Source organism: Gallinula chloropus, assembly GCF_964237585.1.
Source record: "Gallinula chloropus genome assembly, chromosome: 5".
NCBI lineage: Eukaryota > Metazoa > Chordata > Aves > Gruiformes > Rallidae > Gallinula > Gallinula chloropus.
The window spans coordinates 12,351,040-12,373,762 of NC_140090.1; the positions used below are offsets into that span (position 1 = coordinate 12,351,040).

Below are 22,723 nucleotides of genomic sequence, written 5' to 3' on the forward strand. Positions count from 1 at the left end.
CAGTGGATTTGCTCTTGCCTAAACCACCCTTTTCCTGTATCCACCTACACCACTGGACCACAGGAATTTGCAGACATCTCAGTCCTGCACCCACAGAGCAGAAGTGCAGAGGCAGAGCACATCTTAATCTGACAGCCACCCCCAGACACTGACTGACACAGGGCAGAGACAGGGAATAACACTTGAGTACACTGGTTTGCTGGAGCCGCCTTTCCAAAAGGATGCCTAGTCCCCTCTGCCGCCTTCCATATGGCAGCGCTGGGGGGCATGTTTTCTTAAGGCTCAAAAGCCTGGCGAGGCTAGGAAATGGTTGGGCTTCACAATCCAGACAAACATCCCCATGCTCAGGAATTCCTTCTGGCTATTCCTTTCATTAGGACTTTAATAGTATCCGAGTTTTCTTGTGGATGACTGATCCCATCAGTGGTAGTCAGAGGCCCTCTGTACTTGTGTTTTTATTAGAGGTCAGTTTAGTTTGGCACAGTGACAAGAGTTTCTAATAGTGTTTGTGGAGCAACACTTAATCATTTTTTTTAATAACCTGTTTTACTGATATAAACATAAATCCAGGTTTAATCAGATTTTTTTCTCGGGATGGCATTAATCTTCATATTTGAATAAATGCAATGTTGCTTGATTCCACAGCTTTAAAAATAAAAATAAACAACTATCCAATAAAGAAGTCACTGTTGCTAAAAGATGATGGAATGGGATGTCAGAAAGTAAGAAATAGAATAGTTTGTTGTGTAGATTGTGCGAGGCCATAATCTATAAACCACAATCGATTAAAGTGATACTGAAAATGGTAAGGCAGGAGGTGGAAGGTAGCAAGCCAAGGTCCCTGATGTGGAAAGGAAAATAAGGTGAACCTGCCTCTGAAAATCCTCTGTCTGGGCACTGCTTCTTTTGAATAAGTTACATGTGTTTGGCTCACAAACGGACTTCAGTTTTAGAGGTCGTTTTACATCATGTCTTTAATTTATGCATTCAAAACAAATCATGTGCAGAGCAAGCAATCACTGATGCTGAGCATGTGTGGGTGATAAATTACGCACGCACACAATGCACACACACTTCAGCTTCCCTGCCTCTGCGTCCAGTACCAAATGCCAGAATACCAAGCCTTGTCTGCCCAGATTAGCATAGACTGTAGCCCCCGCAGTGCCCGTACCTGGAAGCTGTGGCGTGCTCTTCCCAAGTAGTGCCCTGCTCCACAAATAACTCTGTTAATTGCTTATAAAGAACAGGGCTGTTCGTTGGGAGGAAAGGGCAGTAGCATCTGGCATGGAGTATCTTGTATTCACCAGCTGAGAAATGAAGCTGCTACTTGACCAGTGTCTGACTAAAGCAGCTCAGTTCCACTTGGCTTCTCTTCTCAGTGGGGAAAGATAATGGATTTGTACAGATCACTAACTCATCGCTGCAGTTTGAATTTTTAAAGGTATCAAAATTAGAGGGATTGTTTGAAGGTCTGGTGCTTTTTTCCCCCCTCTTTCTAATCTTATTTTCTTAAGCCACAAACATCCTTTTGATTCTTACTCTTCTCTTTTCATGCTGCCTGGCTGTAGGGAAGACAGAAGTCCTCTCTTCCTTGCACAGGCTATTGAGGTTGTCAGTAATTATGATTTGGTTGGCTGGAGGCTAATATGAGTATTTGTTTAGTTCATCCCTTCTGCAGGTGGATAGCAATGGGACAGTAAGCTAACCTTGCCAGGAAATGTCTGTCTGCCAAACACAGCCTCACGCTTGCAACTACCAGACGCAGCTGAACCCCTTTGCTGCTCGCAAGGGGCTGGAGTTACCTGCTGGAAGAGTGCAACGAACCCATGTGAAATTCTGAGGTCTTGTTCCCCCAAAAAGAGCAAGTTGAACTCCTGTGCTGCCCATGCTCCTGAGATGCTGAGCACAGAGGAGCATAGGTTGCTCAGGGACTTGCAAGATTGGGCTTATAAATGTTTGTACTGCGCAGGCTGGTGGTGCGGCTGTCTGTGACTCCAGTGAACTGACTGGTGATGCCCATGGGGGTTTAAAGGACTAGGTGCTATGACAGTCATTGTGTCTCCATGGAGAACATGGTGTTTACTGCAGGCTCCAAATTCATCAGCAAAAATGCTCTCCTAGCAATGCCAGAGGATTTTGTGAACAAACACCGTTTGGGAAGGGAGCTACTCACTCTTGTGGTCTAGAGCCCTGCCGCTGCAGATCATCACGTCCTGTCATTCCATTCCTGTTTGCTTTTTGTCATCAAAAAGGAGTGAGAAAGAGGTAAATGGAAGGAGAAGGAATGAAACCTGGGAGAGCAAGCATGTCCTGGCATATGAGAGTAGAAGAGTCCTTCAGTGTGAATGCTCTGGATGACAGTGCTGTGGCTTTTGGTACAAAATGGCATGTTTGCATGTCTTCTGTCTGGTAGTAAGAATGGGAAGAAGCTCTCATAATTCTTTTCTTTGGTCTGTCAAAGCCTAATCTCTTGGGTTTGGTTCAATCGATTTGATGATCCATTTATTACACAGTCTAAAGCTTTTTAACTCTCAGGGAAAATATGACCTAAAGATGAAGTTATCTAGACCCAGAGCAAATTAAAGTGGGAATGAGAAATTTTTGAACTATAGATGTTTAAGCTTTAATGAAGGTTCTGAAAGAAGACGTCATTTGGGCTATTACATAAAAAAGAGATCTTGGGAAGGACCAGCATCTTGGAAGCAGAAGCCTTTTTCCAGCACGTGCTATTAGTGAAGTCTCAGCAGCGCCAGGCTTCAAAGGCCTCATAAAAGCTCTTTTGAGTAGTAGTAGGTAAGAGTTTCCGTTGACTTCAGCGGGCTGTGGATAGTGCCCCACTTGTAGAGTCTTAATCCTTTGTGTTATCCCAGATCACTGCTGTAAAAATGATTGCAACAGCCAACAACAGGGAGGCTTACAGCTCCCAAACAGCAGGCAGCAGGTGAGCTCTTATGAGTAAGATCTTATTTTCATGCAAATGTCCTTGGTAAGTGAGAATAAGGAAGGGAAGGAAAAAAAAAATCCCTTGAATAGGAGATAGGAATGGAATTGTTTTTCAATTGAGTGTTTTCTGTGTATGCCTTTATGCCCCAGATAAGGCATTTATTGCGAAGCAATGAATTACACTGAATTTCTATTGATAGCAATGCCGTGTCATAATAAATCCAACCTCTTAGATACCCGTCAAGTGGTGTTCTCCTGAGTCCTCACTGAATGCACTACAGTCAGTAAATGACCACAGGGGAACCGGTGGCACGAACCATGTGGTATCAACATCATCTTACCTACACAAGCATCCCACTTTGTGGAATTTCATTGGCTAATTCATTAGCATAAATATAGCCAGCGTCAATCTGCCATGCTTGAGTGGTCTTCTGGGATACTGGATTCCCTCTACCTGTGTGAATTATGGTGGGAGATGATAGTGTGTTGCTAGTCCTTTAAGGCACTCCCAGCCTGCACTGAGGAGACCTGGGTGATGTTCCCTGTATGCATGAAATTTGGCCTCACTGATGCAGTGGCAGAAGTCCCATTGCCTTTGAAACATCAGAATTTCATTACAGGATGTAAACTCTATTGTATCTTATTTCACAGTATTTACATACTGCCCTGAGAGATTTCAGGTTCCCCAGCCTGTGTGAGACTTTTCGGCGGTTTCATAATACAAAATGGTATTTACATGTAAACATTTAAATGTATTTTGTGTTCTGAACACAGGGAAATGCTGTAATATCTTTATATTTTCCACACCATGGTGCCTGATCAACCAAAAATGACAGTGTGTTCCTGAAGCATTTTGATCCGTGCGTGTCTGTGGGCATACATGTATTTGTCTTTTAGTGTGTGTTTGCCGATGTGGGTTTATCTTTTAATGACATAAATAGGGATATATATTCTAAAGCTACTATAAGGATATAAATTAGGGTGGGTTTTGAAGTCTTCACTTAAAGTATTTGCCAGAAATGTGTTCTTGTGGTAATGTGGTAATGCTTTTCCTGCTTACAAAAGGGAAAAAAACAGAGCAAATTGTGTGTAAGTAAATACATTCCTCCTCACCCTTAAGTGTATCGCTGTCAGCTGATATAATAGGCTTCTCACCAGAGATGAGGCAGATGAGTGGGCTCCAAATCCTGAAGGGAGGCAGGCAGCATAGCTATTTTGTTTTTAGATTTCAAATGGTTTTGAGGGCCTGCCGTCAGACAGGGAGAAGTCCCGAGCTTTGATGGTTCTTAAATTACAGAGTGTGTGTTTTGACAGCCCAGCGGAGCCCGGACTGGGTAGGAATTCGTAACACCCAGGATGCAGAGAGCAGGGACGGCACGGCGTGGAACGGCCGTAGCTCCCTGCCAACGAGCAGTGCACCGAGCTCTTGCTGGGGCCCATCATCTTGGCCTTGTGGCGGCTCTGCAGCTCGGTTACTGATGGCCCGTCAGCTGGGGGTCAGCGGCGGCAGCAGGGGACCGCAGGCTGTGATTCATTGAGTGCACTGTTAGGGATCTGTAGCTCGCCGCTCTCAGCCAAGAGCAGCACATTAGCTACATGACATACATTATGATAGTGCCAGCCAAGTGGTCAGTGCCTAACCGGGATGTATTGCAGCCTGCGGAGTGGCTGAGGGCTGCAGCACAGAACATATGGAGATTATTTCCTGAATTTATGCAGCACATGTTTTCCTATAAATTAAATTCAGAGAAAATGTGTATCATAATAGGGTGATGCTCACAACAGCCTTCCCTGTTATGAATTACAATGACCTCTCTCAGCTCGCTGGGTGCCCGACGAAATGGCTTCGTGCAGTTGGAAACAATAGCATGTATGTGGCACCGGGGTCTGAAAGCCTGACCAAAAGCCTCTCTAACTAAAAGCAGGGCTTTTTCCTTCCCCTCTTCCCAACCCCCCTGTCGCTTCTCTTATTCTTCTTTGCTCTAGAAGCTGCTCAGTTTCCTCCAGGAAAGGCCAGCTTACAGAGAGGGTGGGAGATGCCCCAGTGTCTCCTCAATAGTTAACTGGGCGCTGAGCTGCAAGGCAGCTCTGGACGTGGCAGCAGCCCTGCTTCATGGAAGAGGGTGGTATGGGCTGCCAAAACATTAGGATGGGGGTCCTCAGCCAGTATAACGAGCAAAGCTGCACGTGTCCCTTCTGTGTCCTTGGATTGAGGATCCGGAGCCTTTTCTAGGCAAATATTTAATGTTCTGTTGCCTGGGGCTGGGACAAAATCATCTTTGCCTTTTCCTTGGGAGTGTTGAAGCAGCTGAAGGAAAAGTGCAGTAGAGGCAGTCATTGCAACTGCCTTCCTAAAGCATGAAAAATGAAGTTGTGTTCCTCACAACTCTGTGTGTGAAATCTTCTGTAGAGGAAATACAGGAGCTGCCATGTAGGAGCAAACTGGAAACTCATAATTAAAATATAAATATATACACGTGCATCTGTGTGTGTGTATACACACATCGATATATTTGTATATATAAAGCAAAGAGTAGCAGACAGCAAAACAATCTGGGTTTGCTTTGGGGCAAATCGCTGTGGAGTCAGTACAGACTGACGGAGTGTTTTCAGCCGGGCTTAAGGGACTTGCTTTTTCATTTGCAGCTGATTACAGACTAATAGGATTTCAAAGATTTCTGGGAGGGAACAGTTCACATCTCATTACATTTGATTTTTTTTTTTTTTTGATGTTTCATTTATCATACTGATACCTACCCTTAGAATAAATTTTATTACTCTCCTGTTTAGCTTCTTGAACTGAATTTTTCCCCTTGGTCCCTTGCTGCTGTCTAATTGGCAGTTTTCAAATCATTTGGGTCTTTTGGAAAGAGCCTATCAGCCTTTTGTGTGATAGAAGAGAAGGGATCATTGGAATAAAAAATAATGTTGCGAATCTTTTTAGGTTTAGTGCTCTCTTCTTTCTCTTTCACTAACACATGCATGGTGTGGTTTGCACCGTTATGTTTTCTTAATGAAAATTAACAATTTGAAAGCAACTCCTGGGAACAACCAATACAGCTGAATTTCATTGGTACGGACTGAGTCTGTGACTGTCTTTCTCTGTTTAGTGGCAGTAGTCACCCTAGTTATTTTTCTTTAGCAGCTCACATGTTGGGAACACACACTTAGCCTGTAAATATGGATTCAGGAGGAAAATGAATACAGCAGTGTTCAAAGCAGCCAAAGCTTAGAATTAATGTTCTGCTGTGACTTTTCCAAACTGACATCTTGATGTTGGGATTATAAATGAAACCATTGTTCCAGCAAAGGCCAAGACTAATAGAAAGCCTTTATTACTGGTCCATTGGCTAATTCTGCTTGTCTAACCCCTTTGGATGGACACAGTGTCAGAAAACATACTCACAGAGGTTGCTTTGTGCGAGATTTGGCCTGCTGAGTGATTACATGGGGGCACAAAGATATCTCAATGACAAGTGTTCTTTGACTAAAATTTGTAAAGTCATTTTCTTTCCCTAGGCCTTGGAGAGGAGTGAACTGATTTTTAATCTTCAGCTTCTATGAGTGATATTTGCTTTGTGTCCTATCACCCCTCTATTCAGCCGTTCTCCCCTCCCAAGCAGGTAAACCTCTGCTTAGAAGAAATTGTTTCTTCTGCCGAGCCTTGGTGCAGTTGACAGCTGTCATATACAAGCACTATACTTGAACACATGCCTTTAGAGCTAGACAGTCTTAAAGAGCTTTAATCTTTTCTCTTTGCACATGCAGGGAATGCCTAGGAGCCAGAGATCCCTATTGTGGCTGGGATAACAAGCAGAAGCGATGCACCACCATTGAGGACAGCTCCAACATGAGCCTCTGGACTCAAAATATCACTGAGTGCCCAGTAAGTGGAAGGAGTGAAATATTTGATCTATACTGGTGTGGGAGTGTGTGCATGTGTGTACACGGGAGAGGGAAAGTGGGTGTGTGGCAGCCTGATGAGGACTGGCTGTTAGGAGACCATGGAGAGCCCAGTGGAACACACTTCTCATACCTGTGCAGTCTCTTGTTCAGAGCACAGAGACCTAAATATTAGGTCCAAAAGTATTAGCTTGCTCCAAAAAGGGGATCCCAAAGCATCCCAAAGTCCCCCTAATGCCCACCTGTGCCTTGAGTGAAGAAGACTGGATCATGATGTTGACTTACTGCTGAGAACCACGTAAGCCCCAGATGAAACTTGAGCTTTCTCAGTGCTGCTCCACTGTCTGCACCATTTCCTTGGCTTCCCTGCAGGTTGGGAAAATCAGAAAATGAGCTGACATACAGCATCCTCGGGCAGCATCCAGTTCATTTTCCTCTTGAATCCCTGAGCTGGGCCTGAGAGACAATGCTGGGGAAGAAGTGTTGCACTGGCAGGAAGAGGCTTCTAGGGAGCAGCAGTAAAACTGGTGGGTGGTTTGCAGAGGGAATGAAAAGATACAGTATGTACTAGAGAAGAGTGGGGAAGGGGAGAGTTAACCAAGAGAGGAATGAAGAGAGTATGGGGTTCTGCCTCACTTTAGCAGACCAAAGACCAAATCTACATAGCATTTCAATGATATGGTCTTCTTTCCTTGCCCTGGTCTCCATCAGGCGCAGCAGTTCAGTTTAATAAAAAAAGTGTCTCTGCTTGAATCAGTCTGAGTTGGCTCTCCAGCTCCCTTCCACCCAGCCAGCCAGCCACCCACCTTCCTCTGATGACAATATCCAGTTCCTGGCTGTGATCCCCAGAAGCCATCTCACCAAATTCAGTTCCTGCTGCTTGAACTGTACCTGTGAGGTGGTTAGGGAGGAAAACCAGTCTTAATAGATAGATTGCAGTGTGTGAGGGGAGGAGAAATTCTCATTAATGTCCATCATTATTATCTAATGTCAATTAGCATGTTAATACTGCTAAACCCAGTAGATAGAGAGAGGGGACTGGATGAGTTATGTCTTCAATATACTATTTCTGTCCGGAGGTGCTGGGATGTTTATTCCCCTTATCTTCCTTACTTCTCAGATATTTTCCCAGGAAATATTAGTCATTACTTCAATCCATCCTCAGCTTGGCAGGCTTAAGTTTTTCACTGCTGGATTCAGAGGCTTGTGTGTTTATAACCCTCCTGTGTTGAACTGGGATGCAGTGCTTCTTGATTGCCCATGCTGTTATCTCGTCCTGCTTAAAGCCTGTGTCTGTTGATAGGTGTGTGAGGTGTTAATCCTCTAGTTTGAACATGTCTGCTGTGGTGCACACTAGGGAACAGGCTACTCCAGATCATTGTTTCAAGGTCGAAAAAATCCAGCGCAGAATATTGAGGAGGAGCTCTGGCTGTGCTTGGGGTGCTGGTTTTACATTTGGTTTAGCATTTCCACTGTAGATGATTTTCTGTTTAGGTGCTCTCATTCTGACACGTACATCAGCCTCATGCTTTTCAGCTGACGGGCTGCCAAGCTGTTTCAAATCCACATGCAAGTGTTTTCTTTTCCTTTCTCCTCTGCCTCTCAATGGAGTGAGTTCACCCCTGGCACGGAGTGGGGTGGCTCATTTAAACACCTACATCAGCAGTGTCCAAGTATTTCCTCCCATTTAGTGACGGATAAAGGTTATGGCTGACAGAGGCAGGCAGCACGTACAAATGACCCCTGGAAAGGTAGGGGAACACAGTGTCAAATTCACTGTTGAAAAAAGACCTGTTGGAGTTGAGTTGGATGAGTTACTGTGAGAAGAAGTCCTGGCTTTTCTCACCTCGCTTTCCTGGGCCAGGCACCAGGCGCTCAGCTGTGCTGCTACAGCTGTATGTGAGATCACTCTCAAGTGTGACATGGCATAGATTAACAGCACCCCTCCCAAATAAACCTTTCCTAACCCAGATAATGTCAGTGAGTTCTTCTGCAGCCTAGCCCACAAACAGATGTCCTGGCACAGCCGAGAGACTGGCATGAAACAACTTTTAAAGCCAGAACTGGCATATTATTGAATTCTATCCTACAGAGGCCAGGCATTTGTGTGAGTCAACCACAACACTAACGCAACTTGACTGCTGCTCTTGTGCAAACACGCTTGGTCAGAGCTAGACTGAACACTTTTCTACAGCACTACGTTGTACCAGAGATTTCCACTCTCCAACTATAATATTAAGGGACCTTAGTTAAAGGGTTAATCATAGTGTTAACATAGTCCCTTGGGCAATGATTAATGTATGGTATTAGCAGGTAACACCCAGAACCTCCCAAGGGTTTGTTGCTAGGGTTGCATTGTCAAGCATTTTAATATTAAGAAATGATAGGACACAAATCACACATGCTGCTCTTCTTTCCCCTCTACGTTCATGTGTCGTATCAGGGAGTCCTGGATACATGGTTGCATGCCATTTCTCAGACTGGGAGGAGGGAGTGAGGTGCTTTTGGGTCCTAGGAAAATTGAAAAAAACGCCAAATCCTACTGCATAATATCTTACTGACGCCAACACGAGCCACCAGCAGGAAAGGAACTTTACATGTGGCTAGCAAGCTTTGTTAGCCAAGTTTATGGGGTCACTGGGGTGGTTGGCAAGTCAGGAATTGAGTATTTCCAATGAAGTCTATGGTCCTCCTTACCCCGAACTATATGATACTCTTCCTCATGGGTTTTCATCCCAGTCCCACTCTGTGTGTCCAGCAAACCCCTATTTCAGTCATCTAGCATCTGCTCCATGCTAGCCCATTTTCTTGCTAATCCATGCCTGTCTCTCCACTCCTTTTTTGGGGTGTCTAACAGACTTGTACCCTGCTCTCAATTTGTGTGGGCTCAGTCACTCAGAGCTGCAGTATCTGGGATGATCCTGCTCCAGCCCACACTGGAGCATGCCAAGTACGCTCCAGGTACCAAGATCAAAATCTATGAAAGCTGCAAATTTTCTTCCCCACCTCCCAAGGATTTTATACCCTGGGCAGATCTGAATCACTTTCATGGAAATCACAAAAAGAGGTGTTACAATGACGTCAAGTTCAGTTCCTTGCTCTGATGACAAGCTTGTTTCAAGGAAAAGGTTGCTACTTACAGACTTTCCTTTTCCTTAGATTTGATTTTAGAAATGTTTGAAATATTTTGACTGAAACTTTGCGAGAATTTCCAGCTTCTATCAGAGAGCCAACATGAAAACTTTCAGCTGAAATAACTGAAGCTTGGCAAAGTTATAAGCAGTTGACATCTAAATCCTAAGAGGAAGCAAAAATGAATTGAAAGAACAAGGAATGCTTCCAGTCTTATCTGTAACATCAAAATAAACATTGCAAATATCCTGGCAGCAAGGAGTAGCAATGGTCAGTCTGAAATTTCAGATCCTGCACTTGAGCTTTTAGGTGGTAGAAGGAAGAAATGACAAAGTGATGCCTTTGGTGGGAATATGGCCATTTACAGAAGTCTGGAACTGGTAATATTGTCAGGTGAGGGAAGGGCATTTGAGCACAGATGTTTTTAGAGATGTCCTCTCTGTCTTATAGGCACCGGGGTGGCTACAAAGGATTTGCCTTATAAAGATATTTCTGGAAAAGATCAATGCATATGGGTTTTTATCCTACTTCCCAAGTTTGCTCTTTTGAAGATATTTTTATGAACTTAAAGATCGAATGAGAATCCAAATGTAATTTCTTAAGTATAAAAACTTCCCACATTCACAATGTGACACGTTTATAAATCTCAGCATTTTAGTTATGGCTGCTTATTTGTTTAATTTTTGGGTTGCTTCCCAGTATCACTTATGAGCCAATAATTATTTGTCAGCTTTTTTTTTTTTTGCTTTTTTTTTTTTAAATTGAAGCCACAGGCCATATCATACCATTGATTTCTGAACAGAACTCCCTGCTGGAATCAGCAAGGCTTTCTGGCTCAAAAATGAATAGAAATGATCCAATACTTGGATTATGACTTTTGTAAGGCAGGAGGAAAAAGGAGATAAAAATCTAGTACTAGATATCCCAAAGTAGTTCTTTTGATTTTTTCCCCCTGGACATTTAACAACCCAACTGTTTTGATTTTTGACTGCATGCATGTTTAAAACAACAAATTTAACAACAACAACAAAACTCAGTGTTCTCTCCTCTGGGCATCTTGCCTTATAACCTGCAGCCCAGAGTGAATTTTTACAGCGACATGATAATCTACGGCAAACAAAGGTTTGCAACAGATGTTTGAAACCCCCAAACTACAGCCTGACGAGCACAGTAACAGATCTAAATTACTTCCATGCCACTGCTGCATACTTTTGATGCTGCTGTAGATGGGTGAAAGGGGAAGATGACAGCCCACTAGAGGTGCATGGTGTTTGACGTAGTGCCAGGCTTGGAGAATAAGCACAGAGCAGTGTGTGTAGTTTGAAAGCACTACTCCTGTGGCTGTGGTTGACTCCCTATGTGGCTCCTGAGCAGGCTTACAACCTCTCTGTGCCTCGATTTCCTTGTCTGTGGAGCAGGAGAAATTATTTCCCCCCTGGAGTGATCATTTCCCTCCATGCTCAGGGGCCTGATCCTGCTGACTGCAGGGCTCAGTGAAGCATGGCATAGTAGGGTTAGTCACTGGTAGCTGGCTCAGATTTCGGGGGCCCAGCCTCTTCCTTTCTTCCCCTTTGGTTGCATGTAACACCAAGACCAAAATCAGAATTACCTGTGCCAGAGGTTTTACCTAAGTTGCTGGACATCCCAGCACCCCGTGGGTGACGCCAGTGGGTTGCAGTCAACCACCATCAGTGCTGCCCCACCTGCAGGCCCCAGCGCTTTGGAACACAGGGTGGGAGGACAGAGGTTGCTGCCAGGGGAAGATGCAGCATGGTGCAGCTTGGTAGCAAGGAAATAGCTGAACCTAGGCAGGGCCAGCTTGGATGTCTTTGCCTTGTGTTTCTGGAGTCAGGGGGAAAAACAGGGCAGGGCTATTCAGAGCAGCCTCCCAGATATGGTCCTGGAGTTGATGGATTTTGTCGTCAGAGCTGGTGTCGGCAGTAGCTGTGGAGTGGGCATGAGGGAGCAAGGGTGGCCTGGGAGCGATCCCAGGAGGAGCAGGCCATGCTCATCTTTGCAAGTCAGCCTGGGTTCCCCTGCCCGCAGCTTAGGTCTCACCTAGCAGCAACATTGGTTAAAGCAAGGTGCGGGAGAGCAAGCTCAAACACCCTACCTTCTGTCTTTACAAGTCCTGGGCTGAAACAGTTCTGCCTCTAGTGCTTTTGCTCTGCTAGAACTGCTGTGTTTTTACTTCTCCATTACAGCATACAGGAAGCTCAGCCTGTTCGGGACTGCACAGGCATGAAGGAAAGGGCAGAGAAAGCAGATAGCAGCATGGTCTGGTCTATACATTGCCTTGAAATAAATTCTTGCTCTTCAGCCCACTACGTTATCCTCAACATTAATTCCAGTCACCACCATCTCCTTCCCTTTCTGTCCTTCACCCAGCTTAGCCATTTAGGCCGTGGCTCTGTTTAGAAAGGGAGCCAGTTCTTACCGCGTGTTTGACAGGGCCAAACGCAGTGAGGGCTCGGTCTCAGCTGGTCACTATGGTTATAGGAACACTAACTCAGAAAATACCCTGCAGGAACAGTCCCAGGCACTGCAGAGGCAGGAACATAATGAAGCGGGGACAATCGGCACCGGCCCTTGTGTTGCCTGAAAGGCTGAAGCTCTGCAGTGTGAGACGAGGGAGCGTGGTGGTTTTGCAGCATGGCAGATGGATGCTTGTGCCTGGTGTGGTGCTGGCTGGGTTGGCTCGGGTGCCTGTGTGCACACGTTAGGTATGTGGGGTGGAATTTGGAGGGTAAATATTGATGCACCATTGTCTGAAAACAACCCTCTGTTTTGAATCCTCCTCACAAGCACAGACAGCTCCCATCTAAGCTGCATTCTAATCCCCCTGGCAGCTTTGTTTGGCATTTCTATTGTGGGCCTGTCTCCAGAAATGTAAACTTGCTATTAATGACCTTTTTTCTTTTAAAATTAGGTGAAAAACCTGACAACAAATGGAAGACTGGGGCCTTGGTCCCCATGGCAACTTTGTGAGCATTCAGATGGGGACAGCACAGGCTCCTGTATGTGTAGGTCACGTTCATGTGACAGCCCTCGTCCTCGCTGCGGAGGTCGCAGCTGTGAAGGGTCCAGGATTGAGGTCGCAAACTGTTCAAGGTACCTCAGCATCTTTGTGCATCTTAGGAAGGGGACAAGAGTTGTGCCTGTCCACAGCTCAGCTCCATCCCTGTGTTTCAGTGACCACGTTGTGGTATCACAGCCAAACTGAGGTATGGGAGATCCCGCTTGAAGTCAGTGAAAAATGAAGGAGCTCACAGGCTCTGGGAGAAGGGACTATGTCCAGGACATTTAGAAGATGAGCACCCCAAATTAGTGTACACATTAACCTTCCCTACACTGTGCCTTGGTTTCTCTCAACTCTACAGTGACTAGTGACCCATCAGGAGGAGGTAAGGAAGAGGTAGTTGTTAGCCAACTGCACAGCAATAAACTAAAAATATCCAGTAAGCTCATAATTTCTCAGAGGTTGGGTTCTGAGGTTTCCTTGCCAAAAGCAAGCAGAGCTCCTTCAGAGCAGTGCTTGTAAGGACAGGGCCCAGCCTAGGCTCGTTTGCCTTGTTCTGCGAGGCTGTGAACTGTCTGCAGCACACTGGCTAGGTGAAAGCAACAGATCATCCTCTGTCAGTGAGCAGTGCTTAGGAGGCATGCCTGCCAAGGACCACACTTAAACAACACGCATAGCTCAGCTTGTGTAGGAGTGCTGCCTTTCCAGGGATGCCTGAAGCTCATGCCTCAGCAGTATGGAAGCTCAGTGTCCTCCTGTCGGGTGCCCAAACATAGCCATGGTGTTTTTCCCCATGATGCAGTCTGAAGGTGGTGAGGTAACCACCACCCTCAGACTGCATCATGTCATGATTCAAGGAAAGATGATGCAGTAGTGTAAACACTACTAAACCAGGGTGGGGCCGGCCAATATTCTTGTAAATATTGGGTCAATAAAGTTTTTATCTACTTTAACTTTTCCATAAACATTCATTCCATTAAGGACAGATGTCTCTTGATTCCTCCCTGGAGATCAGTGCTGGTCTTGGCACCCAAAATTCATCAATACTCATGTTTTAATTGGCATTTCTCCTTCCAGTGGTGGGTTGTGCTGCCCAAAAGGCGTGCTGTCATTCCTGCCCTGTGCTGCCACTGTGGGCTGAGCGGAGCCTTCCCAAGGAACACTTGTATGTCAGTGGGCAACGGAAAACATGCCAGTGGGATCAGTTTCTCAGCGCTGCTCTGATGGCAAAAGAGGCAGGAACAGCTTCTAAGAAGGGGATGAAAAATAGATTATTCAATCTTAAGACATAGGAAAACAGCATGGTTTGAAAAATAGGGACATCTGGTCATCCTACATCCGCCTCAGCCCTCAAATTTCCTTTAATTGACTTCATATGGCATTGAGATTTCTTTTTTGCAGCAAGGGAGCAGGATGCTTCAAGATGGGTTCTATTAGAAGGCTGCAGGTCTGAAAATGGAAGGTGTCTTCAATTCAGTTAAAAATCCTGAAACATAAAACGATGCTGGGAACTGTTGAATTTTTGAGGATTTTTTTTAGTAGAAATTACTTTCCCTTCTTGCTGCAATAACACAAGCTTTCGGTTTGCTTTTTTGTGATTTTACATATAATCTTTCTTCTGAGTTAAGAAGTGTGGCAGTAGTTAAATCAGGGCAGAGCAAGATGGAATAGTAGGATTTTTATATAAGGTTCTGTGACCTTGTTTAGGGCAGGAGAAGGGAAGGAAGGAGAGGCATGAGAGAACAAGAGGAGGAGGGGAGAAACAGGGTTCTGAAATAAAGCTGCCAAGAACGGGCAAGAGTTGATAACAAATAGAAAAAGTGCGAAGGGCAATGTGGGTTTTAACTTTCATCCTCTGCCCTGATTGGTGCTGTGCCAGAAGATGTGTCTTGCCAATGGTATTAATTCAGTAAATGCTCTGAAAATTAACATCTGTTTTTGAGCTTAGCTTTCAAGAACCAGACTGCACCTGAGTTGGTTTTTGACAAGACTTTTTAGAGAAGTTTTTCTCCCTGTATTAAAAAAAGCAAAACAAACAACCAAACAAAACAAATGAGGTTTTTTGGCTCAAGGCAATGAAGTGTTCAGATTAGGCAGTTCTGTAAGACCGAGCGTTGCCGCTGGTGCCGTATGAAGCGAAACCTGCAGCGCAGAGGAGATGAGGTACAGTTCCTCCTCTGCTGCTCCAACGTTTGGTATAGCTGCCAAATCAGAGGAAGGTGAGCTTTTAAAGCAAGATTTTAAAGGGGGAAATGTTGGCTTCCATGTAAGCACAGGGTTGAGTCCCAGCATCACAGGAGCTGGCCACCTGCACATGTTCAGCCTGTCCCAGGCCCGAGGCACAGACCATTTGCCTCTGTCACTGAGGTGTGAACTAAAGGGTTTCATGTCACATTTGCTTCAGACTCAGTTGCCACTGTTCAGCAGAGATGTGATCACTCATTAAACCATGAAACTCGATCCTGCCTCTGAGCTCTTAATTGCCTTTTGGTTTCTGCAGATTTAAGGTCACACTACAGTGACGTCTGCAGGCGGCCATGAAAGATAGGAGCAATTATTGTTAGTTTTAATGAAATTTGAGATTTCCAGTTAATAGGATTCAGTGCTGAAGGCTTTAGGAAAACACTAAATATTATAAGGCTTGTGATAAAACTGTGGGAGCTGGCAATAGTATTGCTGGAAGAGATTTAAAGCATCAGTACCTACTGAATTAGCAGAGGGTGGAGTTTTCTACATCCTTTGGCTCAGCTGGCATCTGTGAGCTTCATGAAGTATTTTGTGCAGAAGAGTTCAGGAGATACAACTTTGGGATCAAGCATTGACTCAAAAAAGGGCGGTAATGAGACGGGGGGAGATAATAGTCGTTGAGAGCTATAGCAACCACTCTATTGCTCGGCCAGTCCTAGAAGACATTTTCAAATTCATTCAGCATTGGCTTCATCTTAGAGGCTTCCATCAGAGGAAAGTTAGGTCAATGCTCAACAGTTTTGAAACTCCCTTTTCTAGATCTCTGCTGGTGTAAAGTCTGGTTGCAATGAATAATCTCTTTTCCAATGACTTCAGTTGACCCCATTGATCCCTTATTTGCTTTGTTGTTAAGAACAGCATGACATGAGTAGACCATTAGGTCACACCCATACTCTGTTCTCTCTTTCCTACTTTGTTAGAAATGGTGCTTGGACACCCTGGTCTTCCTGGGCCCCATGCAGCACCTCCTGTGGGATTGGCTTTCAGGTCCGCCAGCGATCCTGCAGCAACCCTGCTCCACGGTATGGGGGCAGAGTCTGTGTCGGACAGAGCAGGGAAGAAAGGTAAGAGATGTCCACAACACTGTGTGTTCCCTTCCGTGGTTATAACACTGGCAGCTGGAAGTGGTGGGTCTTCCATGAATGCATGTTAAGGCTGTTTAGCTGAACGCACAAAGCTGAAGGAATTCCAGAGCCTGTGATGAATGAGTTGCTCACATGAATGGTCGCTCTCAGTCAATGAGCCCGTGGCCATCAGAGACTTAAGAGCTGCATCCCCTCTCAAGCAGGACCTTCACAAGTATTTACATCTCCCAGAGAGAAGGCTGACCTCCTCAGCAAAAGAGAAGCTGTGCCTACTGTTAGCAGTGTAGAGTTTCCAGGTACAGTGAGTGATACTGTTCTGATCCTTCCCTGAGGAGGCAGTTGAGTAAGTGCAGATTCCATTGCCAGCTGCCCCATTCCTAGATCTCTACTAACTGTGCTGTCACACCCTAAGAAGTTCAAGACAAAATACAGCTTAGCTCACAGATTCAGGGCTGAGTTTTGCAGGGCTTGCCATCAGGAGAAAAATATTTTTCCCCCCTCTCAACTAAGAAAATTTCATGCAAAATCCCTAAAAAACAATACTTTTTGAACCTACAGAGCCATCTGCACCATTAAGCTTCTTCAGGCTCAGCCCCTCCTTAAACACATGCTTCAAGGCATCCCAATTTGGTTTCCAGATTTGACATTTCATTAAAGGCCACCTCTGCTTTGCAGTAGGCTGTTGCTTATCCCTTGAGTGGTCACTTAAGACAGATCTCTCTGCATTTCTCAGAATACAAAGGGCAATTCATTTAACTTCCTTGATTCAAGACATTTTAATGTTCAGTTTGATTTGTGGCCATCCAGAATGGTCCTTTTTGAGTTTTAAAGACTACATCTGAGTCAATTGCAGTCCTGTGTGATTCAATTTGAGAACAATATTGATTAAAAAGCTGAACAAAATTAAAGTTACCTTTTAAAAGGGGAACATGAAATAGCATTAATTTAGGGCCTGCTTTTAGATGCATATTGCATCTAGTTCAGCTCTGGTTGGAAACACTGATTTCTTAGGGTCCAGGCAGCAGTAAGGGACAGATCTCAGAAGAGGAGATTGTCAAGTGTTTAGCACCTGCCATTAGTGACAGATCACCGCTGTGTTGATTTCCCATTAGTCACCCCATTGAAAATACCTACCATCCACTCCCTCTTTGTGATCCATGGGCTTCAGTTTATGAGCTCTATTGTAATTTCAGTGCACTTTCAGAAGTCTGATCTTGACCATTTACTCCAACCAACCCACCGTCTCCCTGAGCTCAGCCTGGTTAACCACTTCCCATTCTGTACCAGGGTAGAGTCCTTTGCTGTGAACAGGAACATTGCTAATCTGGCTGTTGTGTCAGCCTCCTTCTGGCTTTCTGACCATGCATGAGTTGCACCCAAATGCATTGTGCAGACCTGCATCCATCCCTGTTCCATCCCTGGTATGTGCTGACAGACATGGATATTTTTTTGAACAGCATGCTTTCTTCTTCCAGATTCTGTAATGAGAACAGTCCGTGCCCATTACCAATTTTTTGGTCTTCATGGGGTCCCTGGAATAAATGTAGTGTGAATTGTGGTGGAGGGATTCATTCCAGACAGAGGTCCTGTGAAAATGGAAATACATGTCCAGGCTGTGCAGTGGTATGTATTACTTATTGACGTTGCATAAGGGGCACTGATTGATATCTAGTATCTAGGGACCTGGTATGTAAGTCCTCTCTCCATCTTGGTTTTATTCCTCAAGCTCTAAGGAAATTATATCCTCAGCTTTCTCTGGAGGGGATGCTGAAATGAACTAGGAAGCTGAGAGGTGGCAGATTCCAAAAGTCAATGAAGTTGGTGTGAGAGAGAGTGTGTGTGTGTGCATGCAGGTGAGGACAGACTGGTGTACAGAGGACTTCCTTTCGGCCTCTGTAGGTTTCTATATCAAGTCCTTAGCCTGAAAGCTCTATTCATTTTTTTTCTTTTGTCCCACTCCCAAGGATGATCCTGTTGAGTCAAGGAGGCCCTACATTAATCTCACTGCTTACTTGAGTAAACAACAGGTCAAACACCTAGTTAACCCATCAGTGAGGCAATGGCTACCCATTTTCTCTCTTTATTTTCCCTTTCCTAATCTGGCAGCTGTTTCATGCAGCTGTTTTAATTAGTTTTATGGAGAGTTTTCTTTCAGTGTAAGCAGATTCGATCTGGAACCTCCCATCTGTTCACAAGCTGTTTGGCATTTACTCTAGAATCATAAAGTTCTGAAGCCTTACATTTCTTTCCTTCTGCCAGAAAAGACTGGTTTATTTATTTATATTTCCCAGACTGTCACTGTGTTTGTCACTGGAATTCCTCCCACTAGTGGTGAGAATAGCAAAGACCCCAACTCACCCCATCCCACACAGCCAGAATGATGCCTGTACTCAATGGATGTCCTACACCAAGGATGAGAAATTGTTCATAGCCCTCACTAGAGAGTTCAGAAAGCCAACCAGCCAAAAATAGCTGTTAGAAGAGATAATCTAAACCCATACTAAATATAAAACAATAAACTTTTGCAGGAATAAACCTTACTGACATTTTGTCCTCATGGGGCTCCTCAAGGCTGACCTCGGAGCAACATCTCAGGGTCACAGCAGAAAACTTGTTTGCTGTTATTATTATCTATTGCCTGAATTATTCCCCTGCCCATAATGTACCAAACTTCCAAGGCCCCACAGGACTTTGAGTCAGCAAAGAAACACAAACCTGAGGGAGACATAAAAATAGCAAGCAGAGTTCATCCTTGAGGTCCACCTGAAGCTATGCACCACCACCACCACCTCCATGGTCACCACATTTTGTGCAGTACCCAGCAGTGGCTTGTGTTTGTGAGGTTGGATAATGTGGATGGAGGTTCTGTCAGAGGTTACTCTCTTAATTTCTGTGGTGCAAACAAATCTCTGTCAGTTAGTCTGCTGCTGTTTAATAACTAAGAGAGTGTGTTTCTTTGTTGGCAGGAATATAAGACCTGCAACCCAGAGAGCTGCCCAGAGGTACGCAGGAACACACCCTGGACTCCTTGGATGCCTGTCAACATCACCCAGAACGGTGCCCGCCAGGAGCAGCGCTTCCGCTACACGTGTCGTGCCCAGCTGTCTGATCCCCACGAGCTGCAGTTTGGGAGGAAGAAAACTGAGAGTCGATTCTGCCCCAATGATGGCTCAGCAGTGTGTGATACTGACTGTACGTCTTTCCAGCTCTGGGGTACCACAGGACAAGCCTAGATTTGGTGGTGGAAGGGGGGTTCCCCTCAGAACAGCAAGAACCTGATTTTGTCTGCATAAGTTTTGACGTGTACAATTACTGTCACTGGGAAATGGCAGGGATGGAAGGAGCCCTGTGACTCACAGTTGTGAGCTCTGTGCTTCTGGCAGTGCAGAGGTTTGTTCTTGCTACTGCCAGGCTGCTCCAAAGAGAACAGACAAGTAATGAGGGTGTAGAGAAGAGCCATTCTACAGGGCAGCGTGTCTTTACTCTTTTTCTGGAGGTGTCCTTGTACGTTGCCTCTGGGGTTATTCCTTTCACTACTGCTGTGATGCAAGGCTGTGTCCTGAGGGCACAGGCTTGACTGCCCAGAAAGGTCATTTATGAAGGTTATCAGTCCCAGTTGATGTGCATACAGATTTCATTTTGCCTCTAGCTTAGCTGTAACTGTGAAACAAAAGGCTTGCTAAGGGCTTTAAACAGAGACTGTTCTGCAGGGCACATAAATCTTGATTTTATTTGTGAAGTCCTTTTTAAAAGCCCAACAATTGATTAATTGGTGGTCATGTGGTGTCTTGTTTGTTTCCTTGAAGCTCTTGTTGATGACCTCCTCAAGACTGGTAAGACCTCTGCACGGATTATCAATGGGGGCTGGTCCTTTTGGGGGGCCTGGTCTTCCTGTTCCAGGGACTGTGAGTTGGGCTTTAGGATCAGGAAGAGAACATGCACAAACCCTGAACCTAAAAACGGTGGCTTGCCCTGCGTGGGGTCAGCGATGGAGTACCAAGACTGCAATCCGCATCCCTGCCCAGGTAACCATGATCATCTTCCTGCATGAAATTCAGAGGTGTAGAGGTGGTCTTCCCCATCTTAACAGTAAAGCCACCAAAAAAGAAATAAATCAGTATTTCCAAGCTGCTTTTTTTTCTCTCTCTCTTTTATTTTTTTTAATTTGGGGGATTTTTCCTTAATTTCTTTAAAAGATATTGTAATGACCCACATATATGATCTTTAGTACTATGACTTACATTTCACCTAGGCTCAGAGGGTAACAGAGTGACATCCTCTAGAGGAAGTAGTGTTGTGGTTTTTGTAGCCATCTTTTGCTTCGAGAAGGTTTGATGCTCCTTCCAGTGGAGGGCATCACTATGTATCTGCACCTGGATGAGGAGACAAGCTTAATAAATGTGGCATAATACTGTGTAGAGATGCTTGATGTGGCGGTTCTTCTTGTGAACACTTGTTTCTTCCCCCTCTCCTGCTTACGTATTGTTCTTGCGATGGGCATCTACTCTTGACATCAGTTACCATTTCCTGCACAGCCAGCAGGGAGTATTCTTGCCTGGTTTCCTGGTTTTCAAGTTTGTCCTCATGTTTATGTTGCACTCCTGGTCCAGAATAGTAATAATAGACCATTGACTACTGTATTTTTTCTCTCACTTATTCTTCTTGCTCTGTAATAGCTATCTAAACTAAATTTAAGCTATCTTACGCAAATTACCTTGCCTCTTTGCAGTTCTAGCAATTATCTGCCCCTGGCAATACAGTTTGTGGCCTACACTTGAAAATGCTATATTATAATGGTAGTATTATGATTTTAAAATTCAATACAAAGATAAAATTCCAATGCAGATATGATCAGAATGTGCAGCAAGAGCATAGCAGGAGTGTCAAATATTGCGCTCTATGGCCTATAAAAAGAAAATAACTCTAGCACTATAAAGGCAGCTATTAGTACTATTTTGGAAGCTCTCAGTGGCTTTTCACTAATGTATGTGCCCTTCTTCTGTGCTGTTTGCTCCCCTTGGACACTATGATGTTTTACAATCTGTTCTGAGTGCATGATTACTATTTCTCTGTGTCTCCCTTCTTCCCTGCCTCTCTCAATGTGTATACACAAATCCTTGTATTTTATCTTGTACTGAGTCATCAGGTTATTATCTTCTGAATTAATGGCATGTGGACCTGCACATCAGGCAGTCTGGTAGTCTGACAAGGGGGAGTTGAGAATCAGAGATCTTAAGTCCCCCCCTAGTTTTATTATTAATTTGTTATGGGGCTGTGCTCAGACCATAGTATCATTGAACAGTTTGGGTTGGAGAAGATCTTTATAGGTGACCTAGTCCAATCCCCCCATGCAATGAGCAGGGATAATAAATAAAGCCTCTGAGTTGCTGTTTCCTGAAGGTTAGAACTAAAGGACTAGAGTCATATAAACTCCACTAGGGTTATACATCACTTTTTTTTTCAAGCAAATTGGCTGTTGCTGTAGGTGAAGCTTCAGGAGACAATATAATAATAATAACAAGGCTGTTTTATGAAAAGGAATAGAATAGAATAGAATAGAATAGAATAGAATAGAATAGAATAGAATAGAATAGAATAGAATAGAATAGAATATTTCAGTGTCTACCCATAGGAATAGTTTCTATTTTACCACTTTATGATGCAGAGTATTTATGTGCATAGACTTCATTCTGCATCCACAAAGTGCATCACATTCACACCCCCTCTTGATATGAAGTTCTTGTTATCAGGTCCAAATGTCCTGGGGTGCAAGAAACTGCTAGCTAGTCTGGGCAGGGTGGAGCTGGAAGGTGAGATACTGGGGCTGTCAAGCTTTGTCACAGTGAGAGGACTAACCAACAGTATCCACCTCTTTCTCCTTCCTTCTCAATGTCCTTCAGTGAAAGGCTCATGGTCCTGCTGGACTCCTTGGTCTCACTGCTCAGCAACCTGTGGTGGAGGACACTACCAGCGCACGCGGACTTGCACCAACCCGGCCCCGTCTAGTGGAGAGGATATCTGCATTGGTCTGCACACAGAGGAGGCTCTCTGCAACACACACCCTTGTGAAGGTAGCCAGTTCTCGTTCCTGCTCCAGCTGGCTTGGGTGGTGGTGGGAGCATGGCACATCTGAAAAATATTTAAAAGAAAGAAATCAGACACACCATCGTTCAGAAGCTTTGATGTCCACTCAGTAAATGTCTGTTGAGCCAGGAGAAAAGGGGACATCCCAATGTTCAACTGCAATGTACCACCTTTCTCTTTACCAGTTCACTAACTCATGCTTTGGCATTTTTGGCCAAATCTTGTTAATGTCTGAAGAAGCTGAAAAAGCAGGAGCTTGATTCTTCAATGTGGAAGCCTACAAGAAAAACAAAAGGAGTCGTGAAGCATC

The 22,723-nt window shown here is 44.6% G+C and overlaps 1 protein-coding gene across 1 annotated transcript in view; it reads left to right on the forward strand.

The window, feature by feature from the left end:
* The window catches only part of SEMA5B (semaphorin 5B), a gene marked incomplete at both ends in the record, with an annotated part of 131,504 nt that overhangs the window by 86,611 nt on the left and 22,170 nt on the right, over positions 1 to 22,723 (forward strand). Inside the window, 7 exons of the mRNA XM_084265328.1 lie at positions 6,712 to 6,829; positions 12,908 to 13,089; positions 16,165 to 16,308; positions 17,805 to 17,952; positions 19,296 to 19,521; positions 20,136 to 20,354; positions 22,230 to 22,400. Of these exons, the coding sequence (XP_084121454.1) occupies positions 6,712 to 6,829; positions 12,908 to 13,089; positions 16,165 to 16,308; positions 17,805 to 17,952; positions 19,296 to 19,521; positions 20,136 to 20,354; positions 22,230 to 22,400 (1,208 nt within the window). The remainder of the gene's footprint in view (positions 1 to 6,711; positions 6,830 to 12,907; positions 13,090 to 16,164; positions 16,309 to 17,804; positions 17,953 to 19,295; positions 19,522 to 20,135; positions 20,355 to 22,229; positions 22,401 to 22,723) is intronic.